Source organism: Phaethon lepturus, unplaced genomic scaffold (assembly GCF_000687285.1).
Source record: "Phaethon lepturus isolate BGI_N335 unplaced genomic scaffold, ASM68728v1 scaffold11494, whole genome shotgun sequence".
NCBI classification, from domain to species: Eukaryota; Metazoa; Chordata; class Aves; order Phaethontiformes; family Phaethontidae; genus Phaethon; species Phaethon lepturus.
The window spans coordinates 19,449-39,598 of NW_010535493.1; the positions used below are offsets into that span (position 1 = coordinate 19,449).

Genomic DNA, 20,150 nt, shown 5'->3' on the forward strand with positions numbered 1-20,150 from the left:
ACATCAGGCAAAGTAGTCTCCATTCTTCAGTCTAACCTTAGAGTTTGTAATAAGGTAACATCTCCCCCAAGTGAAAGCTTATTATGAAAGCTAATTAATTGCTTTCCAGTAATGAGAAGTCTTTGGTGTTCAAAGAAAGCAAAATTCACTACACAGGAATTAAACAGTGTTTATTGAAACAAAGCTCCCCCCATTTAAAGACCTGTTTCTGATTAACATCATTACAAATAAAACCAAAGAAACTGAACATAGAAACATACGAAATATGTATAGGGAGGAAATGTGAGCTAAAATCAGTCAAAAATCCATAGTATTAATTGAAGAGAAAACTAAAGCAATGCTTTGTAGTTGCCTAGATTTCCCTGGGGGATGGAGAGTCAATGCTTATCTGCCTTCCTCAGAAGAGACAATTTTGATTAATATCAGACCCATCTGACTCAGTCTATTAAACCCTGAAGGAAGGATATTCTTCAGATATAAGAGATATGTCTTTGATTAATAATTCTACCATATTGCCATTCCAAGCATTAACAACTGCATGGCACCTGTGGAAAGAGAAAGCCTTTGAATTCTACGGAAAGGAACTAAGTTGCGCTAATAGACCTGTTCTCCTTCGTCCATAGCTGAAAGCTGTTCCTCCTACCCTCTGCTGAACAAGACAAAGTGTCAAGGTTGTCACTACTTTCTTGCAAAGACGACACAATGGTTATATAATTCAGCTTTACATATAGTAAGAAGCAAAGTTACTTCAGACATTCTGAATGGTTTGTCTAAAGACCCTGGCGACCTCTCTAGGGATTCCTCTTTAAAGCTGTCACCGCTTAACAGCCTACAACAGCGTGACCATTAGAGTGCACTCTCACCTACCAGGGTGTATCTTCAGAGAAATGCATCGCATCACTTAGCCCACTACGCTGGACTACCATGCACGGTGTAACTAATGCCGAATTGTCACACATGGGGTGGGGAAAAAGTCAATGTAATATCATCTACTGAGCTTTTCCTGGAAGTTCTAGCTTCAATCAGTCAGCATCAGCCTCCTCACCCTAGCTGAGCATTTCTCCTGATGCTCGCGATCAGCCTCTTGCTGTATTCTCTGTAGTTCACAGGTTTGACGTCCACTGCTGTAGCCTTAATACGAGATTCATCCTGTGAAAGAGAAATATGGCATGTAAAAGAACAACACTAAGCACTCAAGCATTTTATTCTAACCTCCTCCTGCCCCAGTAACTTACTGCTTTTGGTATCAGGGTTAGCTGGGAGTCCAAACTTGACTCCCAGAGCAGATATGTGGTTTTCATTTGAAACAAGCCAGGCTTAGTGAACATGAGAGGGAGCAGTGTTCACCACAGTGGATCTCTCCTTCAAGACTGACAGTATTTGTGCGAGCAAGTATCTTTGGAAACTCATCCCCAGAAACACAGGAGGAGGAAGCCACCTCCTATGGAGACAAGTCAAACTACAAGAGCCACATGCTACGTTATTTGCCTTTTGGAGGATACTTACATTGTATGTCTCCAATTTTACTCGGATCCTGAACTCATACGTGTTGAAGTTTGCATTTTGGAACACTTCTTCAAATGCCTGCTCGTTCTGTAAGAAGGACAAAGACAGATATCAGCAGCAGACACTCCGGGCTTCCAGCAGTACCATGAACTTTTCGAACACATCAGCTTTTGCTGATCTTGGCAAAATGATGGAACTAACTGGATCATGTAGGCAGAGCTGAATCTTCCATCAAGTTTTAGATGCCAAAACCATAAATTAAAGTTTTTAAGAAAAAGTATAGTTCAAGATGAAAACTTTTCAGCTACCTAAACAAAATAGTGTACAGTTGCACTGAATCTGCAACCAAGTGTACAGAATGAAAATACTCTAAATCCACATGAAATACTCACATGCTGCCTAACTGGCTAATTCTGATGTTCTCCTATGATTACAAACACTGACAGAATTAACTATTTCCCTATTAATTGTCTTATTAGGCAATCTGTTTCTCTGCTTATCCATCAAGGCTGTGTGCATCCTTCACAACGTGACACAGAGCTATTTAAGAGGATGTTCTATAAAAAGTGGATGCATGTTTTGAACACGCTTTTATAACCATTAGAAAACTGTCATATTTATAACATAAAGCTGCTTCTAATTACCATATGAACACTAACATCATCATCATTTATAACAGACAATTTGTCAAAACAGTAGAAAAGAAGGAGGTAAGTTGTGGAGACTGTGGAAAAAGTTTATTTTTGTAAAAATTAGTTGTAAAAACCTTTGTTGACATTCCACAAAAATCCTGCAGCCCCATGATGATACAGACAAGTAATTATTAATGCATTTATCTACCAGAGGCACTTGACTTGATCAGTCACTCCAGCAGCAGAACAGAGCATCTGATCTGGAACTGAACCCACCTCAGTTACGCTCATATTCCAAGTGTCACATCTGCTGTTTTTAAATGCGCGCAGCACTATTTTACACTACACAGTGATTCTCCCACGGTTCAGAAAAGCACAACAAATGAAGGTGAACAGGAGTAGCTAGTTTCATGGAATGCAAAATTTAGGCATATCCTTCCTGAATATTAAAAAACCCTTCTTCTGACCATTGTTTGGATTAAAGGATAAGAAAACTCGCTTAATAAAGCATTTGGCTTCTGTTTCCAGCTCTGCCACAAACAATGCTAACCATTAGTAAGTAGAAAAATGCCGTTAGCATACCAGTCACTGCTACCCTACATCACCTCCTTTGGCAACAAGCACAGTGGAGAAGTAGATGAAAAACCATGCATGCATATCTATGCTTAGCATGGTCACTGGCTGTACGTGGACTCAATGTGTACTGTGAGCAGTGGAAAGACTCCCACCAACCTCACAGACACTGCATCAGGTCTTCAGAGGAAAACTACTACGAAAAGCTTACCGAAAATGCATCAAGTACCATTTTTAAAGGCTCATAAAAGTGTCAAATCAAAAACAATTTCTCCAGGCACACAAAGCATTCCCGCTGAAGGGCTCATTCCGTATTATGTTCCATTTTCTATCCTCAGCCATTTCCATTAGGCAGCTCTTCAAAAGACATTACATGTTTGTACTGCTACATACGATCTGCTGTGTCTCCCTCCCCACCCAGTTCTCTTCAGCATTAAAAGCAACTAAGAAATGTTGTTTGAACTCTAGCAGAGATTAAGCTTGACTGAAGTAAGAAAAGTGAAGAATGTCTGAAAACGGAAATGTAAAAGTGTGAGCACATCTAATTAAAATGCCCTAGCAATACATCTTCCTACAGAACAGAGGTGTCCAGCCTTCATAATCTCACAAAAACTTTTAGCGTCCCAGAACCACAAGCTTTGTACCACTTATTTTACAAAGCCAAAGTGCAGGAAATTTCCAAAAACCATTCTTGTATGTAAATCACCGGAAAATCAGCCCTGCTTTGCAGAAGCAGATGAGGTCTACAAGTGTCTCAGGAAAACCGGGACTACAGCCTCAATCCCTCCTGCTTCATTTCCCTCCCACAGCTAAGCAATGGGTTAACCAACAACTGGTGTATCTATGGAGCCCTACTACCAACCAGCCTCAGCCTGGGAGCACAGCAGTGCTCACATGCAACTCAAGAACTTACGTTTTCCACATCACTATTTAAAAAAAAAAAACAACAAAAAACCCCCCACAAAACCAAAACCACACAGATTCTATATAGCAGACAACTAAAAAAATCAGAAGATTATTTTGGCTGGAAGAAAGGCAAATGTAGCAAAGCAGCTTATAGTGACAAAGGGAAGAAAATACTGTCTGTTAGTGTTCAATGACTTACAACCTTAAAAACTGTTCTAATCTGTCAAAGAAAGGTCACTTAAGCATCTCTGCCAATGACCTGTTTTACAAGTTATGGTTTTCATATGACCCACAAAGTTTCTGATGATAGTTGGGGAGAAAAAAAAAAAAAAGAGAATTCAGAAGTGGGCTAACACACATTAGTTCAAAAAGCTCCCTGCCTACTTACAAAGATACATACAAAGCGTTCTGGAACTTCTTGGTTTTGTAAACAAATTTTTGGAACGCATTAGGAATAATGTTGTTAGCATTCATGGCTAAAACAGGTTTTTTGCAGATTCTCCCAATCTAGGTACAATCGTAAAACAGCCTGTCCTTTCTGCTGGAGTCAACATGTGTTAAAGCTGTCAGCCCTCTAAAGGCTGTAATACTATCGTCAGGTAATCAGCTGTCTCTTAAGGTCCAGGTGATAAGGACAGGCTGATCTCCAGCTTTTAACAGCCAAAAGAGCTCAGAGGTAGACAGACTGACTGTGGGAGCAAACCATGGGGGAAACCAGGCAAGTCTCTATTCTCCAGGCAGATGGCCCGTGGAAAATAATCCTGAGGAGAGTAAACAAGTCCCTGCCAAGAACTTCAGACTAGAGAGAAGCAATGCTTTGTGAACTTGTAAAAGATACTGAAGTCCAACACCTGGAGAACAATCTTGGACTGCCAGGCCCCTGAGCTGGTCTATCACTTAGAGAATGGGCAAGATCAAATTCTTGCCAAATGACGCAGAATATCCCTTTCTTTCATATGGCACTTTTGTATTTGTTTTAATAACGCTGTATATTTCCACAGCAACTACATAAACATAACACACTGTCTTTGCCACCTCTGCTGACTTAGGAGTGCTGTAAGTGTGCATACAGGGATGAGTTCATGCTCCCTGATGTATCAACACATATACCTTATGTCTTTTGTCAAGTTGCCTTCAAAGTCAACATTACAAGAATATTTCCTTACCAGGAGGATCAAAAAAAAAAAAGAAAAAAAAAAAGGCAAGAAATTTGAGGGCAGCCCAACAACAAGATGTGCGAAACATAGTTCAACTTCTAGACCTTTACTAAAAATACAGTAAGCTAGCAGACTGACCTTTTCCTTCAGTTCTCCCAGGAAAGCTGCATTTTGCCCAAGAATGAATTCTGCTGACTCTTGGAAACAAGTCACCCACTGATACTCTAGACAGTCTGCAATGGTCACCTAAATACAACAACAAAAAAAACAAACCCAAAAGGTTATTTCATCCAGTTGCCTGTTCCTCAAGAGAGACAGAAGACAGTATAAGAGAAAGATTTATTTCAGAGCTATAGAGTTTTAAATCTCCAGTAACTATCAGAGCCCTATGTACCACAGGTACTTTCCATCACTGAAGGTGGAAGGCACCTTTTTTTTTTTAAGCTCCGCTGAATGTCACAGTAACTTAATGCAAGTTAATATTGACAGTACATTGTGTCACAGGAAAAGGCCAACAAGATCACAGTGGTACACGCTGATGGATATTCAGCTCTGTTCTGCTGTCACTGATGAGCTGTGAGCAAGAACAGGTATCCCGGAACAATCATCACCAATGGGGGACACCAGAGAGACTGCACACTGCATTTACTTTGTACGTACCTGAATACTTAAGCATAAACACGTGTAATATTATGTCGTGAGGAAACTATCGAAACATTCAAGGACAAGACAGAGCCATAAAAAGATCAAATACTAGCCTCACATGCATTTCCTGGCTGCCTCAACAATTAGGGATGGGGAAATAGGAGACGCACTGTTCTGAAGGCCTTGATTGTACCCTCACTATCCCCTTTATATTCTACGAGAATGATTCTGATATGTAAAGTAGTTCATGCATTCCTAGAAGTTATCTGCTAGAAATTATTCAGAAGCAGTTTGTGTTTTAGTGAGACTGCAGGGATAGTTCCCTTCTCTCTGCATGCCCACCTGGCACAGCATTTTTAAGCAGCAGATACAACTCTAATGTAAAACAGAAGAAGGTTCAATGCTTATGGTATAAGCGGGCATCACAATAATAATCCCCAGACAACTTTCTGAAGCAGGCTCCATTAAAGCATGAGACAGAACAATACCTACCAAAAAAAAAAAAAAAAGTACTAAATATAGATAGCAGCTGTAAAAGTGCAATTACTGCTCTCCAGAAATGCCATTTTACTTCAGTTTATCTTCACTACTGAAGAGGCGTAGGCCATCTGTACTCTGCACTGCATAGTACACTTGGAAACCAGAATCAACTGAGCTAGCATCAACTTTTTGGCAAAGAGAAAAGCTTTTAATTGGAGCACTAGGAAAACAGACTGCTAATCATCTCAATGAAACATCCCTCACTCAGGTACAGCATACAAGCCCTTTAAATATCCCCTAACCCACAGGAACCACAGACAGACAAACAGCACCCTAACACCCCATTCTCTTGAAAGATTTCTATTTGGACTGTACAAGGAAAACAGTGACAAACACACCCTCTTCTAATGTTTACTCACCAGAAGCATCATGCGGTACTTGAAGTTGGGGAATTCACGATCGCACTTTTCACAACGATACAGTCCATTTTGTTGGTCTATCACTTTCTTATTGCAATCCTGAGAGGGACACGCCTGGTACATACAGTTCTCTTTGCGCAGATGTACGACTGTGCCCACACAGCTAAAATAATCTGCCTAGGAGAGCAAGTGTGCAACATTATCCTCAAAATACTCAATGTTTTCCAATTCTGAATTGACTACAAAGCAAGGCACCCATACTTGGATATTTAGGATTAGAAAGCTTAACAGCTATGGATTATTGGGAAACTGTAAATCAACTCCTCTGGCAATAATTTTCAGGCTTTTATTATGTTAAATAAAGCCCCTACAGCAAGATTATTTTGTGTTTCCATTGCAGGAAACTCCAATTGCTAGGTTTTCTTTAGATAAAGCATATTTGCTTCTCTATTGTGTCTGTTCAAATCTTCATTTTTTCACAGGATTAAGATTCTGCACTTTCCTATGCTTCTTTTGGGAGTCAATACAAAAACCAGAAAGCCTACTGTGTAGTATTACAGATAAGCATTTGATTAAACTATAGCCTACAGAACAAAATACCCACTCACCGTACCAGAATAATCATCCTAATGGTTTAAGACCATGGTCAACTCTTTCAACAGATACACGGAGGTTGCTTAAGAAGCATGTGCAAAAAAAAAAATCTCACAGAAAATAGCTGAATTACAGGTAAAGTTTTTTCCTTAGATAGAAGTTCTTGCATATCCCTAATGGCTTAGCACTTAAGTTTGAAATAGAAAGGAATTAAAAATAAGTCAAGAAGCACTCTAAGCCTAGAGAGGTTACTGGACTGGAATGCGAGAGACCTGGGTTTTATTCCTAGCTTTTCTATTGACCAAGCATGCACCCTTGAAAACCACTTCCTCCTAATGCGCCTGTTTCTCCTAGAACACTGTGCTATTTATATAAACATCTTTGGGGTGAACGCCCCCCCATTTATACAAGGTTTAGAATTCTCTTGCAAGCATAGTATCATGTTGCACCATCAGCAACAAGCTTGAATTTATTTGAAAAAAAAATTTAATAGCATAAATTCTGAAAGAGTAAGCATATACGGCTCAACAACTGGACTACAGTAAGCAGAATGACTGCATAAAGTCTAGCTTTTTATTTTCTCCCCAATACACAAAGCTTGTACTCAGTGGCCATGCTTTACCTTATCTCCTTGTCCCAAGTTCTCAGATTTGACTTCAAACAGAGTTTTCCAATTGGTACTCGCTCCAGATGCTGGCCCACCCCTCACATCAGAGATTGAGGCACATTCCAGAAGCTGCCCCTCAGAGTCAAACCTGGAACCAGAGATGCACTTCTATTTTTGGATAGCAGACCATACAGACTTATCAAAAGCTTGCACTTAATACATGAGGGATTTTAATACATGAGGGATTTTTTTATCAATGATTGCAAAGGAAACAATTACAGTAATTTGTGTATATTGCAAACAAAAATAACATTTCAGAATAAGTTAATAGTCTGACTTAATTAGCACAGTATTTTATAAACCCACAAAAGGAGGACAGCTTTGTTCTATATAACTGCAATTTGTTTGCCAGCTAGTGGTCAAACCACGCACTGCATGCCTCTTAAAGGCAGTCAGATAACAAGATTTAAGGGCATCAAGATATTTCCATAATTAAAATTAAATTACATGGTACCATTATCTTCGCAGCAGCTTTGAAAGAAAAATCAAATAGCATTGAAAAGATTATGCTTCCTCTGTTGAAATAAGAAAGCACAGCTTTTCAGCAAAAGGTTGTACTGCCATCCTATTTTGGTATATTTTGTGATTCGAGAAACACACCAACGAGACTCCAAAACTGAACTTAATTAAAGCGTGACAGTAATAGCCAAGACCCACAATCAATTTTATCTTCAACAACCCTCTGAAGTATGGGAGAGCCACACCTCAATGACAAATGGAGAATACCATTCCTTTTTATCCACGTTTGTGTGATTTAACTAGAACGTGATACTCAGGATTCACGAATCTGATGCTGTCAGCAGTTAACCCTATTCGTACATATGCCACATCTCACCATGTTAGTAGTTATAGCAAACAGTTTAGCAAGTACCTACAGTAGAAACAACTAACCAAGAAATCACTTTGTCTTCCTGACAACCATAAAAATGTTATTCTACTATCTGAAAAATATCTGATAAGAAATAGACAATAGAAGTAGTCAACATTGTTCCTCCAGTCCATACGAACAGAGGGCGTATCAGATTCCACAAAACGGAAAAAGATTGTGAAAAAAAATATTGTTCTCTCAGATAACACCTCAGAAAGTGGAGCTGGTCAAGTCTGATTTCACGACGCCTTCCAAGGCTTTGAGTCCGCATGCACTACTTCTATTTCAATTTTTCAAGGTCTGTCATGGAATCAGAAGTTTTTGAATTGAACAACTTAAGGACTGCCTTTCAGGCTCTAGTGCTTTCAAAGAGAAGTTTCTATAGCCCTGGAACCCATATCCTCTGCTACCTTTCTTCAGTACTATACAGACTGTTCAAGTACAGAGGAACAGAATAAACTAAATACTCCACAGCAGGCTGGAACGAATCAACATAAACACACACTCATACCATCCTCGGAGCTTAAAAGCCTCTGGGCTGTCAGGGTTGATGACAACTGTACTTGAGGACAGGACAGACAGGCTTCTACCACCGAAATCAGAGACTCGGGCTCCTTTGATGGCTATCACAGGTTGTCTAGAACCATCAAACTGTTCAGCCTGCACGTGTGAAAAAACAGAAAAGATTAGCAGCATACTGCAGTAAAGGTACTGAACTTGTGGTCATAATTCACAGATCACGACAAGAGACCGTATCAGAATCAAACTATCTTACTGTATTTAGAAGGTAAGGTTTTAAGTGATATCACTAGGAGTTTAAGAAAAGGAAGCTAACAATTAAAGCTGTAATCCTAACACCCCATTTCCAGAGGAACCACAGAATCCTTAAGTCACACCACTAGTTTGGGAAAAAAGCATTGGTCCCCTCCATTTAGGAGTTTTACACAAGGATTTTAGAAAAGGAGAGGAGTTACGGAAATAGAGGTTTCTCCAAACAGGAAAAACTACTTTGTCAGATTAGACTCTTCAGGAGATGAAACAACTCACTTGGCTTGACTGAGCCAATCATGATTCCACCACAACTTAAGAAGTAGAAGTGTAGGTATGCTGACCAAACACTTTTTCCTCAACTTTCCGTTTTCTGTTTTTAATCTCATAAAGCTGCTTTAATGCTGTTCCATTGCCATCAGTTTGTTATCTGAGTAAAGTCTGACACTAACAAAGAACCTCTTGGCATGAGAGAGGTTTTGAAAGGTATACATTTTCTGGACCCCACACCACTTAGAAAGCAAGGGGAGGATCATGTGCTTAAAGATTACAAACGAGCTGGAGTTAGCAGTAGTATTCACTGTGTCCAGGAGATGCAAAAAGAACACAAAACATACCCCGGCAGTTAGGGGAATGACTGTTGCAAAGGAGATACAGATTCTAACTCTAACTGTGCCAGCTGCAAGCCATACGGCACTTCCTCTCCATGCTTCTTGTTGTCTCTATTCTACAAGCAAACAGATTTAACTTTGTAAAATGCAGACCCTGATGTCTGTTGGAAGAGTTATGCCAGGAATTGATTATCAGTAGCCTCTCCTATAACAACCTGGTTCAACCTCAAAACTTTGTGATACTGAACTTCAGTTTACTTCATTTACATCAGCAGATGGTTAATGGTGTTTAGCTACCTACAATATCAGCGCACTTGATCATTTAGCCATAAAGCACCACTGTCAAGCTGGCAGGATCACTCCCGTTTCATAGACTGGAACATAAACCCCTAAGTATCTACAACACTGGCAGAAAACAAAGTAGCCTGTTAAAAGAATAAAGAAGCAGTTTACTGCAACTACTCAAACTTTCAATTCCAAGGCTCTGAGGCTTTAAACTCCTAGTCTGAGATACAGCCTCTCAACCTCCTAGTTAAGGAGCAATTTATGCAGGGTAACATGTATCCTACCCTACGAATAAAATTAATCTCAAATGAGACAGCAGTAGCCACAGGGCTTTTCCATAATCAAACTGCAACTCGTACCCTTTCCTAAACCAGAAGCCTGTTAGCTTCAGTCTTTGGGCTTGAGATACAATGTCTGCAGTTGTTCAGAACACATTAGTCAGATCATGTCAGCAGTTTGTCAGAGAAAGGTTAAGAACATCACACCTGAATGAAATCAGACAGTCTTTCACCTTCTCTCTGCCCCTGATCCTTAAACACCCAGGACTCTGTCTCAGTGCTATGCCCATCTCAGATGACAACAGCACACTTGTTTCCTCACCCCACACAAAGGAACCTTTGCTTAAGAACAGGTAAGAGAGAACATACCTCATTTCCCCATAGCGTAGCTGTCACCAGTTTCCCTGATGTATCCATCAGATGCACGTTCCTCTTCGATACCTCCCTATTGTTAGCTTTCACTACAATTTTAGTGACATCTTCATAGCTCTTACAAATTCCAATTACATCTGAAAAACAGTTACAATTCAGTTAGAGTTACTCAAGGGTCACAATTGGGGAATACAAGATCACAAGAGAAGAATTCAAACCTACTGTCAGATTTTTACCTTGTATCTTAGCTCCCTATTCAAATCAAATCTGATATGGAAATTACGTGTATTATGGTAGGAATACTCCACTACAGAACTCTTCAGTGCTTTAATTTTGTTGACGAATTCATTAAGATATTGATGAATGCAAGCCTCACCACATTAGCGAGATCAAGGCATTGTACTATCTCTTCCCATCACATCTGTCAAAGGACTTCAGCCCTGATCCTGTAATGCACACTCTTGCTATTTAAGCACAAGTCTCTCAGGCAAGGGGTTTCAAAGTGACTATTACAACAAAGCAACTGGCTAGTGCCTTCACTGTAGCCCCATGACCGTAAGCTGCAACTTAAACAAGTCTGCATGTTTGGGTAGTAACAGCTAATGTAATATCCTTCGCACCCCCTAAAAATATACCATTTTTAATATTACAGGTCTACCTTTAAAACTCCTAGCTGAATGCCTCTGAATCACAGGCATCTTGTGCCTGTGAAACCTGAGAACCCTCGCCCCCACCCAAGCCTCTGATTTTTCCGGAGTACTCTGCCCAACAAATTACAGAAAAACAAACCTCCGATACTTCACAAAGCAAGCCAAAACAGTCATGCAACTTGGACTTGGATGCAATGAATTATGCCAAAATCACTACAGAGATAATTAGTGAGTGAAAGAAAGCAAGACCACGGAAGGTATGAAATGCACACGTGCTGAGCAAGGACATTTTTCTTTCATCCCTTTTCTGTGGAAAACAATCATCATAGTACAATAAACAAGTATCATTTACTGTCTTTAGTTTGAAGCACAAGTCTGAAGAAAAATCGTTACATATTGTTGGCAGAACAGGCCAAAGACATCTTAATAGGAAAACTACCCAAGGTATTTTTCATGGCACTATGACTGGGTAACTTCATTTAAGAGATCACAACACTCGAAGCATTGTATGCTCATTACCTCCCCAGTATTTAGGACACAAAAGTAAAATTTCAAAGCTTTAGAGCTTGCCATTTTGCTACTTAGACTGACCAACAATTGAGTCTTTGGGTGTGTTCTCCAAGTCAGAGATGGATACAAACTCAAACTGAACAGATGGAAGATGCTGGGCATCATCACAGGGCACAAGTGAAGTCTCATTAGTGAATGTAATCTCGTAGTCATTCTTAACAGCTGTATATTGCTTGTTGGCAGTCTTCAAATTGCCTTTGGTAAAATAATATACCTACAGGAGAAAGTAATGAAACAGAGGATATTATCAGAAGTTAGACAGAGAAAATAGGTTGTGTTCACCTTTAAAAATCCTTGCTATGCTGAAGTTCCTCTTTCTTAGCCCATGTCAGTATGAAAGCACAATGCTACCATACCTTGTTCAATTCAATGAGTGGAAAGAACTTGTCTGCTTGATCATTGAATGCAGTAGCTCTAATCTCACCCTGCAGGAAAACAGGAGAGCTGGTCAGAACTGAAATTCGGCATGAAAAAAATAAAAAGAAATCTTTGCAGTGTTAAGTGGCATCAGACATAGTGTGGTCTGCCAGGCTAGCTCCAGGCATGTGAGAAACAAACAACATTCTCCTCACATTTGTAGCTATAGCTAAAATGACATATTCTACACCTGACCATCAAATCTCATACTCAAGTCTCATTAGTATATCTAGAGCTTCAGAATGGAATGAGTAAGAACTACATATATCATATATACACCTCTGAAAAGGTACTCATAAAACTGACATCAATTGCCATTACAGAAAAAAAATAAAATTCAAATAGATCACACTGCTCCACAAGTTAACACACAGTATATTGTAATATCTCCCACTCACACACTATGTCAAGTCTTTAAGTAAGAATTAATAACAATTATAAACTCACTAGATATAAATAATGTTTTTTAAAAATTGAATACAGACAGTATGCAGAGAAAACAAATGGCTGATGACAACGTGTTACATTATTAACCTCACATTTTATACTAAACAGAATCACAGAATCACTAGGTTGGAAAGGACCTTCAAGATCATCAAGTCCAACCATTAATCCAGCACCACCATGCCCCCTAAACCATGTCCCGAAGTGCCACATCCACACGTTTTTTGAACATTTCCAGAGATGGCGACTCCACCACCTCCCTGGGCAGCCTGTTCCAATGCCTGACCACCCCCTCAGTGAAGAAATTTTTCCTAATATCCAATCTAAACCTCCCCCGGCACAACTTGAGGCCATTTCCTCTTGTCCTATCACTGGTTACTTGGGAGAAGAGGCCAACACCCTCGTCGCCACAACCTCCTTTCAGGTAGTTGTAGAGACCGGTAAGGTCTCCCCTCAGCCTCCTCTTCTCCAGACTAAACAACCCCAGTTCCCTCAGCTGCTCCTCATAAGACTTGTGCTCCAGCCCCCTCACCAGCTTCGTTGCCCTTCTCTGGACACGCTCCAGGACCTCAGCATCCTTCTTGTAGTGAGGGGCCCAAAACATAATCTAGCAGAATCTTGTTTTCATGACAGAAGGCTGTAATTTGATAAGAAGTTTGACAAACTGCAAGTTTAGGTAGATTAACCAGATACCACTCCCCAAACAAACCACAGATGAAATTTCCTAGTATTACAATAACTTGTACTCCAATTTCCTCATGAAAATGAAAGCTTGTAACTTGGAGGCAATGCTCCCCTCACTCTTTGTTTTGTAATGTGTATCTAAGGAAGGATGAGACCTCAATCTACAGGAAACCACCACAAACCTCAGTATTAGGTTATCAGTTTCCATAAACAACTATATTGTGAAGCTGCAAAAATTCAGTCACCCACTATAGACTTTAATGAAAAATAATCAGCAATGCCATACATTTAAGACTTCATTCTGGATAAAAACCTGGGTTGTTGACGCTCAACTTAATGAACACAGGAATACAAGCTTCAGTCGTAATAAAAAAAACATTTCCTATCATACACTTTATTTCCTCTATTCTGTGTTTATGAAGGGTTCATCAGCATCTGGCACACATTATCTTTTTCTCAACATGCAACACTTACGCTTTCATCAACTAGCTCTATAGAAAAGAGCTTTCCTTCACCACGGGAATTGCTCCACGTGCGGATCTGGCCTTTTTGGGTAACACGAGCACAAATGGTCCACCTGAAATTACGCAAGAAATCACTGTTCTGTGTATTTATTTTTTTTTTTTAAGAAGGGATTGAATTGACAAACCTTTGGAACTGGAATGTCACTATTTAAAAGTCAGAATTTTTCCACTGCACCTCAGCAACTCTACCTGCTTTTCTGCTGCTTTCTATTTTAATGGCCTACACCATTAAAGGCAGAAAGTTGTAGAGAAAGCAACAAAGCCAGCCATAAAGCATCTAGTATGATAATAGTAGCAAACAATCCTTCTGCATAGAAGCAGGCCTCAAATCTTTTACTCTTCTAGGGTACATTTCTCATACAGCAGTTTGCCTGTTCTGAAAAGCCATGCTAGAACTCAAGAGCTCAATTATAAGATTCACATTTAACTTGGGTAATCAAATCAGTTTGCATAACTTAAAAATGTCATTCACGAAATAATTACATCCTCATGCTTTTCAACAGAACAGTAGCCGAAGTGAATAGCTTACTGAGCTATTTTGTCATTAAGTTCCCAAAAAGAAGGTTGCTTTAGGAAAAAAGAGAAGTCAATTGATTTTCAACTAAAATATTAAAAACCTATCAAGCTCAGCAGGGTAATTTTACCAAGACAATGCAAAGCCAAATCTCAGATTGTCAGTGTTGATGAAATAAAAAAAAAAAAACAAAACAAAGCAAAAAAACCACCCACCCCCCACAACAAAACCCACCCCAGACCCACAAACAAGAAACAAAAAAACAACCCAAAACCTGTACAGCTGTTTCTGTGGAGGTTTTTGTTTGGTTGGGTTTTTTTGTGTGGTTTTTCTGTTATTGTTGGTTTTGTTTGTTTGAAGTTAACCAATAAACTCAAAAGAACTCCAAGAATGATTTGACAGAGATTCATATCTGAGAAAGCAAAAAGAAGCTATTGTTCCCTCACGCCTGTGACCTTGAGTAATACCTAGCAAACCATGACAACTCACTTAGATTGGTATGGGTTCAAGCTGGCAATCGGCACTACTTTGGCCTGTGATCCTCCTGGTGTCTTCACCGAGCTGGCAGTGCTCGCTTTACCAAACTGGTTTGAGGGAGCATGGTACTTCGGAGCAGCAGGACCTTTCAAAAACCACAACAAAGCATGAAGAATTTCAGCCTTGCAGACAAAAGCCAGGTTAAAACCAACTCGTGGTGCAAGGTCAGGCAGAATTTTTCCCACCACGCTATGGGGAGCTGCATAGAAGGCAAAGTTATACTTAACCCTGGGTAGGCACTTAAAGCTCCATTCACTGTGCTATGTGGGTACCACAGAGCTGCTGAAAGTTTGTTTAATCACTTTTTTCTAGGCTGCAAACTGCTGCAGAAGGGACACACTCAGACCTTTAGAGCACTTACACTGGAAGTGGAGATGTGTCCGGAGTCAATCACTTAAACATCGTCTAAGTGGGAACAGAGTACTTAGCAGTACCTTCTCTAAAATATGGCACATCAAGCCTTAGATCTACACCCTTTGGGGGAACAGCTAAGGAATGGTACCGCACAATCAAGTGATTTCCTGACATAAAGCTGATCATAAGAGTTCTGCATTTATACATTAACAAGATTCAGTGCAGAATTAGCAGTATTGCTTTAAGTACAGGAAGGAAGAGCTTGTTGTCTGCTGCAGTAAGCGTGGGTCAAAATTTTACTATTTCAAAATACTTAAACAGTGGAGTAAAGAATACAGACAGGGTAGAGCAGTACCAAGAGCTAGGACTTTAACAACTTTTTTGCTTTTAAGGAGAAGTCTAGAGGCTGACATTTACATTGACTGCTTTCTTCAGCATCTCACTATTTAAAATCTTGATTAAAAACATGTATTTATAGATGCACTATCAAGTTATTTCAATCCTGTACCACCTAAACTGTTTGGCCTCCATCTCTCAGCACTGATAATACACCTGTTGGTCAGCTCCAAACTGTAGCCTATTTGGGTGTCCACAGAGCACTGTTTCAAGACTGCAAAACTGCATCAGACTGGATGTTCAGTTTACAATGCTTCAAAGTTGTTTCCCATTTTTTCTCCTTGGGGAAAATTCTCCCCCCACCTTTTTTTTATTATTAAATCCAAGCATACAGTAGCCTCCTGAGAGAATTTACCTTTTTAAGCTATGGGTTAGTCTTCAATTGTAGTGTTTCTCATGCACCACTACTATACAAAGGATCCTTTTTAAATCTAAGCTGTCATTTTGCACTGCAGAAAAGAAATTCAGAATTCCTGCCCAGAATTACTCTTACCTGCTACTGACAAATTGCCATTTTGTTGCTGTGGTTTGCTGGGTGCTGGGTTTGCTGCCGGAGCTGAAGAACGTTGCTGCCCTTGCCCTAGTAATCAAATGGAAAAAGACCATATAGTACAGTAGGGAGCACAGTAATTAAAACTACCCTTAAGCCTTTTTTAGGAAATAAGGCTTGCATGAAAAAATTAAGACACAGAAAACACATGCTAAAATCCAGGTGTTATAAGACACGGCAGTAGCAAGCTATCTGTTTAACAATATTACCATGGAGGAATTTCAGTCAGATCTCTTTCCTCAAGCAACTGCTTTCTACTTCGAAAGAATTCAGAGTTGACAGTTATGTAAAAGGACAGCACCGAAGTAATCTTGACAACTTCTCAGTTTTTATGGGCTTCTATTGCTCTGACAGGTAGTTTCTGCTACTACCTCACAGCTAAGATAAAAACTGTAGGAGAATTCCTCTTAAAACCCAGAAAGGGCCAAAAAATCCACTGGGTAAAGTCAAACCTGAAGTTAACACAAGACAAAGAAAACACCTGCTATATTTTATTTCAAAAATATGAAGATATTTAATGGGAGTATGATGGAGTCATCATTTCAGTATTCACCAGGGTCCCTTGGGACACAGCAGTATATTGCATAGGGAGCAAAGATGATGCCACAGTAAGTACGTATTGCACATTTTTTTATTTGACATTCCAGGACTTTTACTTGCCTTATATTGATGATAAATTACAAGAGAAAGAGCAGACTGACATATCAAGAGAAATAGTACTTTAGAAGACTAATCTGTAGTTCAAAAATTTGAATTCCTTTGCGGAATAATTGTCCTATCATATTTTGCCTCCAGATGAGAAAACATCCAACATTTTTGTCTTTTTGGATGCAACCAATTCCTAAGCCATCGGTTTGCAGGAAGTCCAAGGCCTGAGCAGGCAAAGCCCCTTTGATTTGGGGTGTGAGAAGGATGATAGTCAGAGAAAGTGGAGAAGAAGGTCAGAGAAAGCCCATAAGCATCACAAGGAGCAAAAGCAGAGATTCCCAGAACAGAATGGCAAGGAAGGATGGCACAAAGTAAGGTAAAGGAGAACAGCAACACAAGGAGACCCCGATATCTTTGGGGTATCCCCTATATAGCGATAGCGTCACCCAACGTTGTGTAGTCTGCAGAGGTAACTCTCTGGTTATTTTCAAACCAAAACAAGGGCCTTGCACAAAACCAATCTGTTCCTCTAACGTGCCGCAGCAGAGTCACATCAGTGAACTGGTGACAGCAGTCTCCCTGGCAACAGGGTGACGTCAAAGAGCAACGTGTATTTGCTGCAGAATCCGCTAGATGGAGAAGCCAGATTTCACCCTTCCTCAGCTGCCTCGGGTATTCTGAGGACCCACTCAGGGTCAGTGCTCAACACCCCAAATTAATTTTGTGTAAGAGGAGAAGGCAAAAAACCCCACAATAAAACATGTGAAGAGACAAATATGTCTGAGCAGGGAAAGAATATTCTAGAAGAACAGGAATGTGTGTATCCAACAGCAAGAGATGTCCTTTCTACTTTTGTTCCAGTTGTTTTCTCCCTAGGATTTTTTAATTAAAACCCTCACCAAAAACCAAGCAAATGACCACCACATGTATTATGAAACATAAAATCACATTTTAGTGATTGCCTACCATAGCCTGGTGTTTCTCAACAGATTAAGAATACATTAACACATCTGTGCATGTGTTCAAATACAGAAGCGGCAGAAATACCTCTCCACTTTTCTTGCTTGTAGAGTCTAGGGACTCCTAAACTATGATTTTTGGCGGCTGGTGGCCTACAGATCACTTAGTGTGCTCAGAAAACCGACTCTTCTGCCTGGTTTTCACTGTTAGTTTTTATTAGCAGAAGCTGAAAAAGCACTTGAAATACCTGATCACATTTCTGCTCTATACACTGGGTTAGTCAAACCCAAGACCTTTGGCCAAAGCTAGTCACGCACCCTGCTCTAATGCCATAGCTGTGTAACAGCAGTCCTGTGCTTCCAATAATTTGTTACCAAGAGGTCCTGCTGCAGTGCCGTGGTGACAGAAGACCTGCCCCAGAACTGAGAGAGGCAGCATGGGGGAGAGAAAGAAAAGAAAATGCACTTTGAAAGAACACACACCAAAAGGCAATGCTGAGAAAGGAAGAAGAAAGAGTTGAAGTGAATGTGTAAGTATACAAGCATTTAAATGCTGAAAGATTAATGACAGAAGTTGAACATAAGTAGCAAGTAAGTGTTATAGCAAGAAGAAAGTCCGGCATCAGAGTAATCTGAATGAAATTAATGACAGTAATAAAATTACCCCTGTAATTTTCTACCAAGAACTAAGTGGCTCAATCTTAATTTTCAATACTATTATGAAATGCTGCCTGAAAAGTTTTTATGATATATTTTAAGAAGATTGTGTCTCCATTTTCCTTGTTAGGCAGATTAACCTCCTACTGCTCAAGCATAAAGTGGCCAAAAGCCAGCTTCTTACTCCCTGGGTCCTACTGTGGTATTACAGTGTAGGAAAGAATATTCCTTAATCCTAGGTCTAGCAATCTGAGATTTGTTATTTCAAGTAAGACCAAAAGTAGGACTAAACATTATTTTTAAGGCATCTGAACTTTTTTCCCCATGAAAACAGCAAAGTGTTCTTAAGATATTCATTCTGCGTTAGCTGAGTGTTCATCAAAAATATAAATTCTCAATATATACAGGAACTTAAAGATCTGCAACTTGAAATACGCCTCTGCCATTTTATCAAGGCCTTCATGACAAATCAGGCAGCCGTGCAGAGCAGAAAGTCTGGGTTAAGCATACCTAATCTAAACTATTACTGTCTTTGGTAACTGAAACCTTATTTAGTATCGAATAAAAGAGTATGAAGTCTGCAGAATAACATCAGTGTTAAAATGAAATACACAGCACATCAAATTTGACATCTCTTTACCATCTAGTGCAAGACTACACTTACTGTGATCATAGACCTGTAACTCTGCCATCTCCAAAAGCATTTAGATTTCAAAACGTCATCACTGAGTGTTTTATAAGCCCAAATGAAGAATACAACTTTGATCAAAGTCATGGTAATTTTACTAAAATGTATACTCTTAAAGGTATATTTTCAGCTCACTTCTGTAAGATACCAGATTCCCAGTCGTTTCTAAGCAACAACATGATAAATGAAAAACACTATATTTCACAAGCTCTTGTATCACACAAGCAAGGAAAATGGGAGAAAGACACCAAACAGTCTGCTCAATAGCTATTCTGAAAATTTTGGTCTCTACAGCAACTGTGGGAATAAGCCATAAAATCTGAGATGTCAACACATTTTTTAAACAGCAATTAGCTAAGTAACTATCAAAGGAACAAAGGATTCTTTAGGCTCATTTAACAAACGCCCCTCTAATTCCCCAGGAAAAAGAAAAGTTAATGAAGAAAGATGTCTTTGCAACAAAGTCTAATTGCTAGTTCGATTAGTAAAGTAGATTTTTAACCAGAATGGCAGTGCACCTACCACCATTTGTCCAAAACATGCTACAGAAACTTGTTGCCACTAATGTGTGGTCCCTTAGTAATAAAAATATATTAATTAACTTCCGCCAGAAAAAAAAAAAATTCTTCAACAAGAGCTATTTGCTATTAAATTTCAGCCATTATCTGTATATATGTCAGTGACAGAGCTGTTCAAATATTTTCTTTAAGTGCTTATTATCCTCTCTCTTTTTTAAAGATCAGAACTGGAAGAACATACTTTTAAACATATCTCGGGGGGGGGGGGGGGGGGGGCTT

At 39.6% G+C, this 20,150-nt stretch overlaps 1 protein-coding gene across 1 annotated transcript in view; it reads right to left on the reverse strand.

Moving 5' to 3' along the window:
* Window positions 1-149: 149 nt before the first annotated feature.
* Window positions 150-20,150, reverse strand: part of RPA1 (replication protein A1, 70kDa) — a 23,401-nt gene continuing 3,400 nt past the window's right edge. Inside the window, exons 5-16 of the mRNA XM_010285834.1 lie at window positions 16,345-16,431; window positions 15,054-15,186; window positions 14,001-14,103; window positions 12,338-12,406; window positions 12,003-12,195; window positions 10,759-10,898; window positions 8,959-9,107; window positions 7,535-7,667; window positions 6,319-6,495; window positions 4,913-5,020; window positions 1,507-1,593; window positions 150-1,149 (exon numbers count right to left, since the gene is read on the reverse strand). Coding sequence (XP_010284136.1) covers window positions 1,042-1,149; window positions 1,507-1,593; window positions 4,913-5,020; window positions 6,319-6,495; window positions 7,535-7,667; window positions 8,959-9,107; window positions 10,759-10,898; window positions 12,003-12,195; window positions 12,338-12,406; window positions 14,001-14,103; window positions 15,054-15,186; window positions 16,345-16,431 — 1,487 coding nt within the window. The 3' untranslated portion in view covers window positions 150-1,041. The remainder of the gene's footprint in view (window positions 1,150-1,506; window positions 1,594-4,912; window positions 5,021-6,318; window positions 6,496-7,534; window positions 7,668-8,958; window positions 9,108-10,758; window positions 10,899-12,002; window positions 12,196-12,337; window positions 12,407-14,000; window positions 14,104-15,053; window positions 15,187-16,344; window positions 16,432-20,150) is intronic.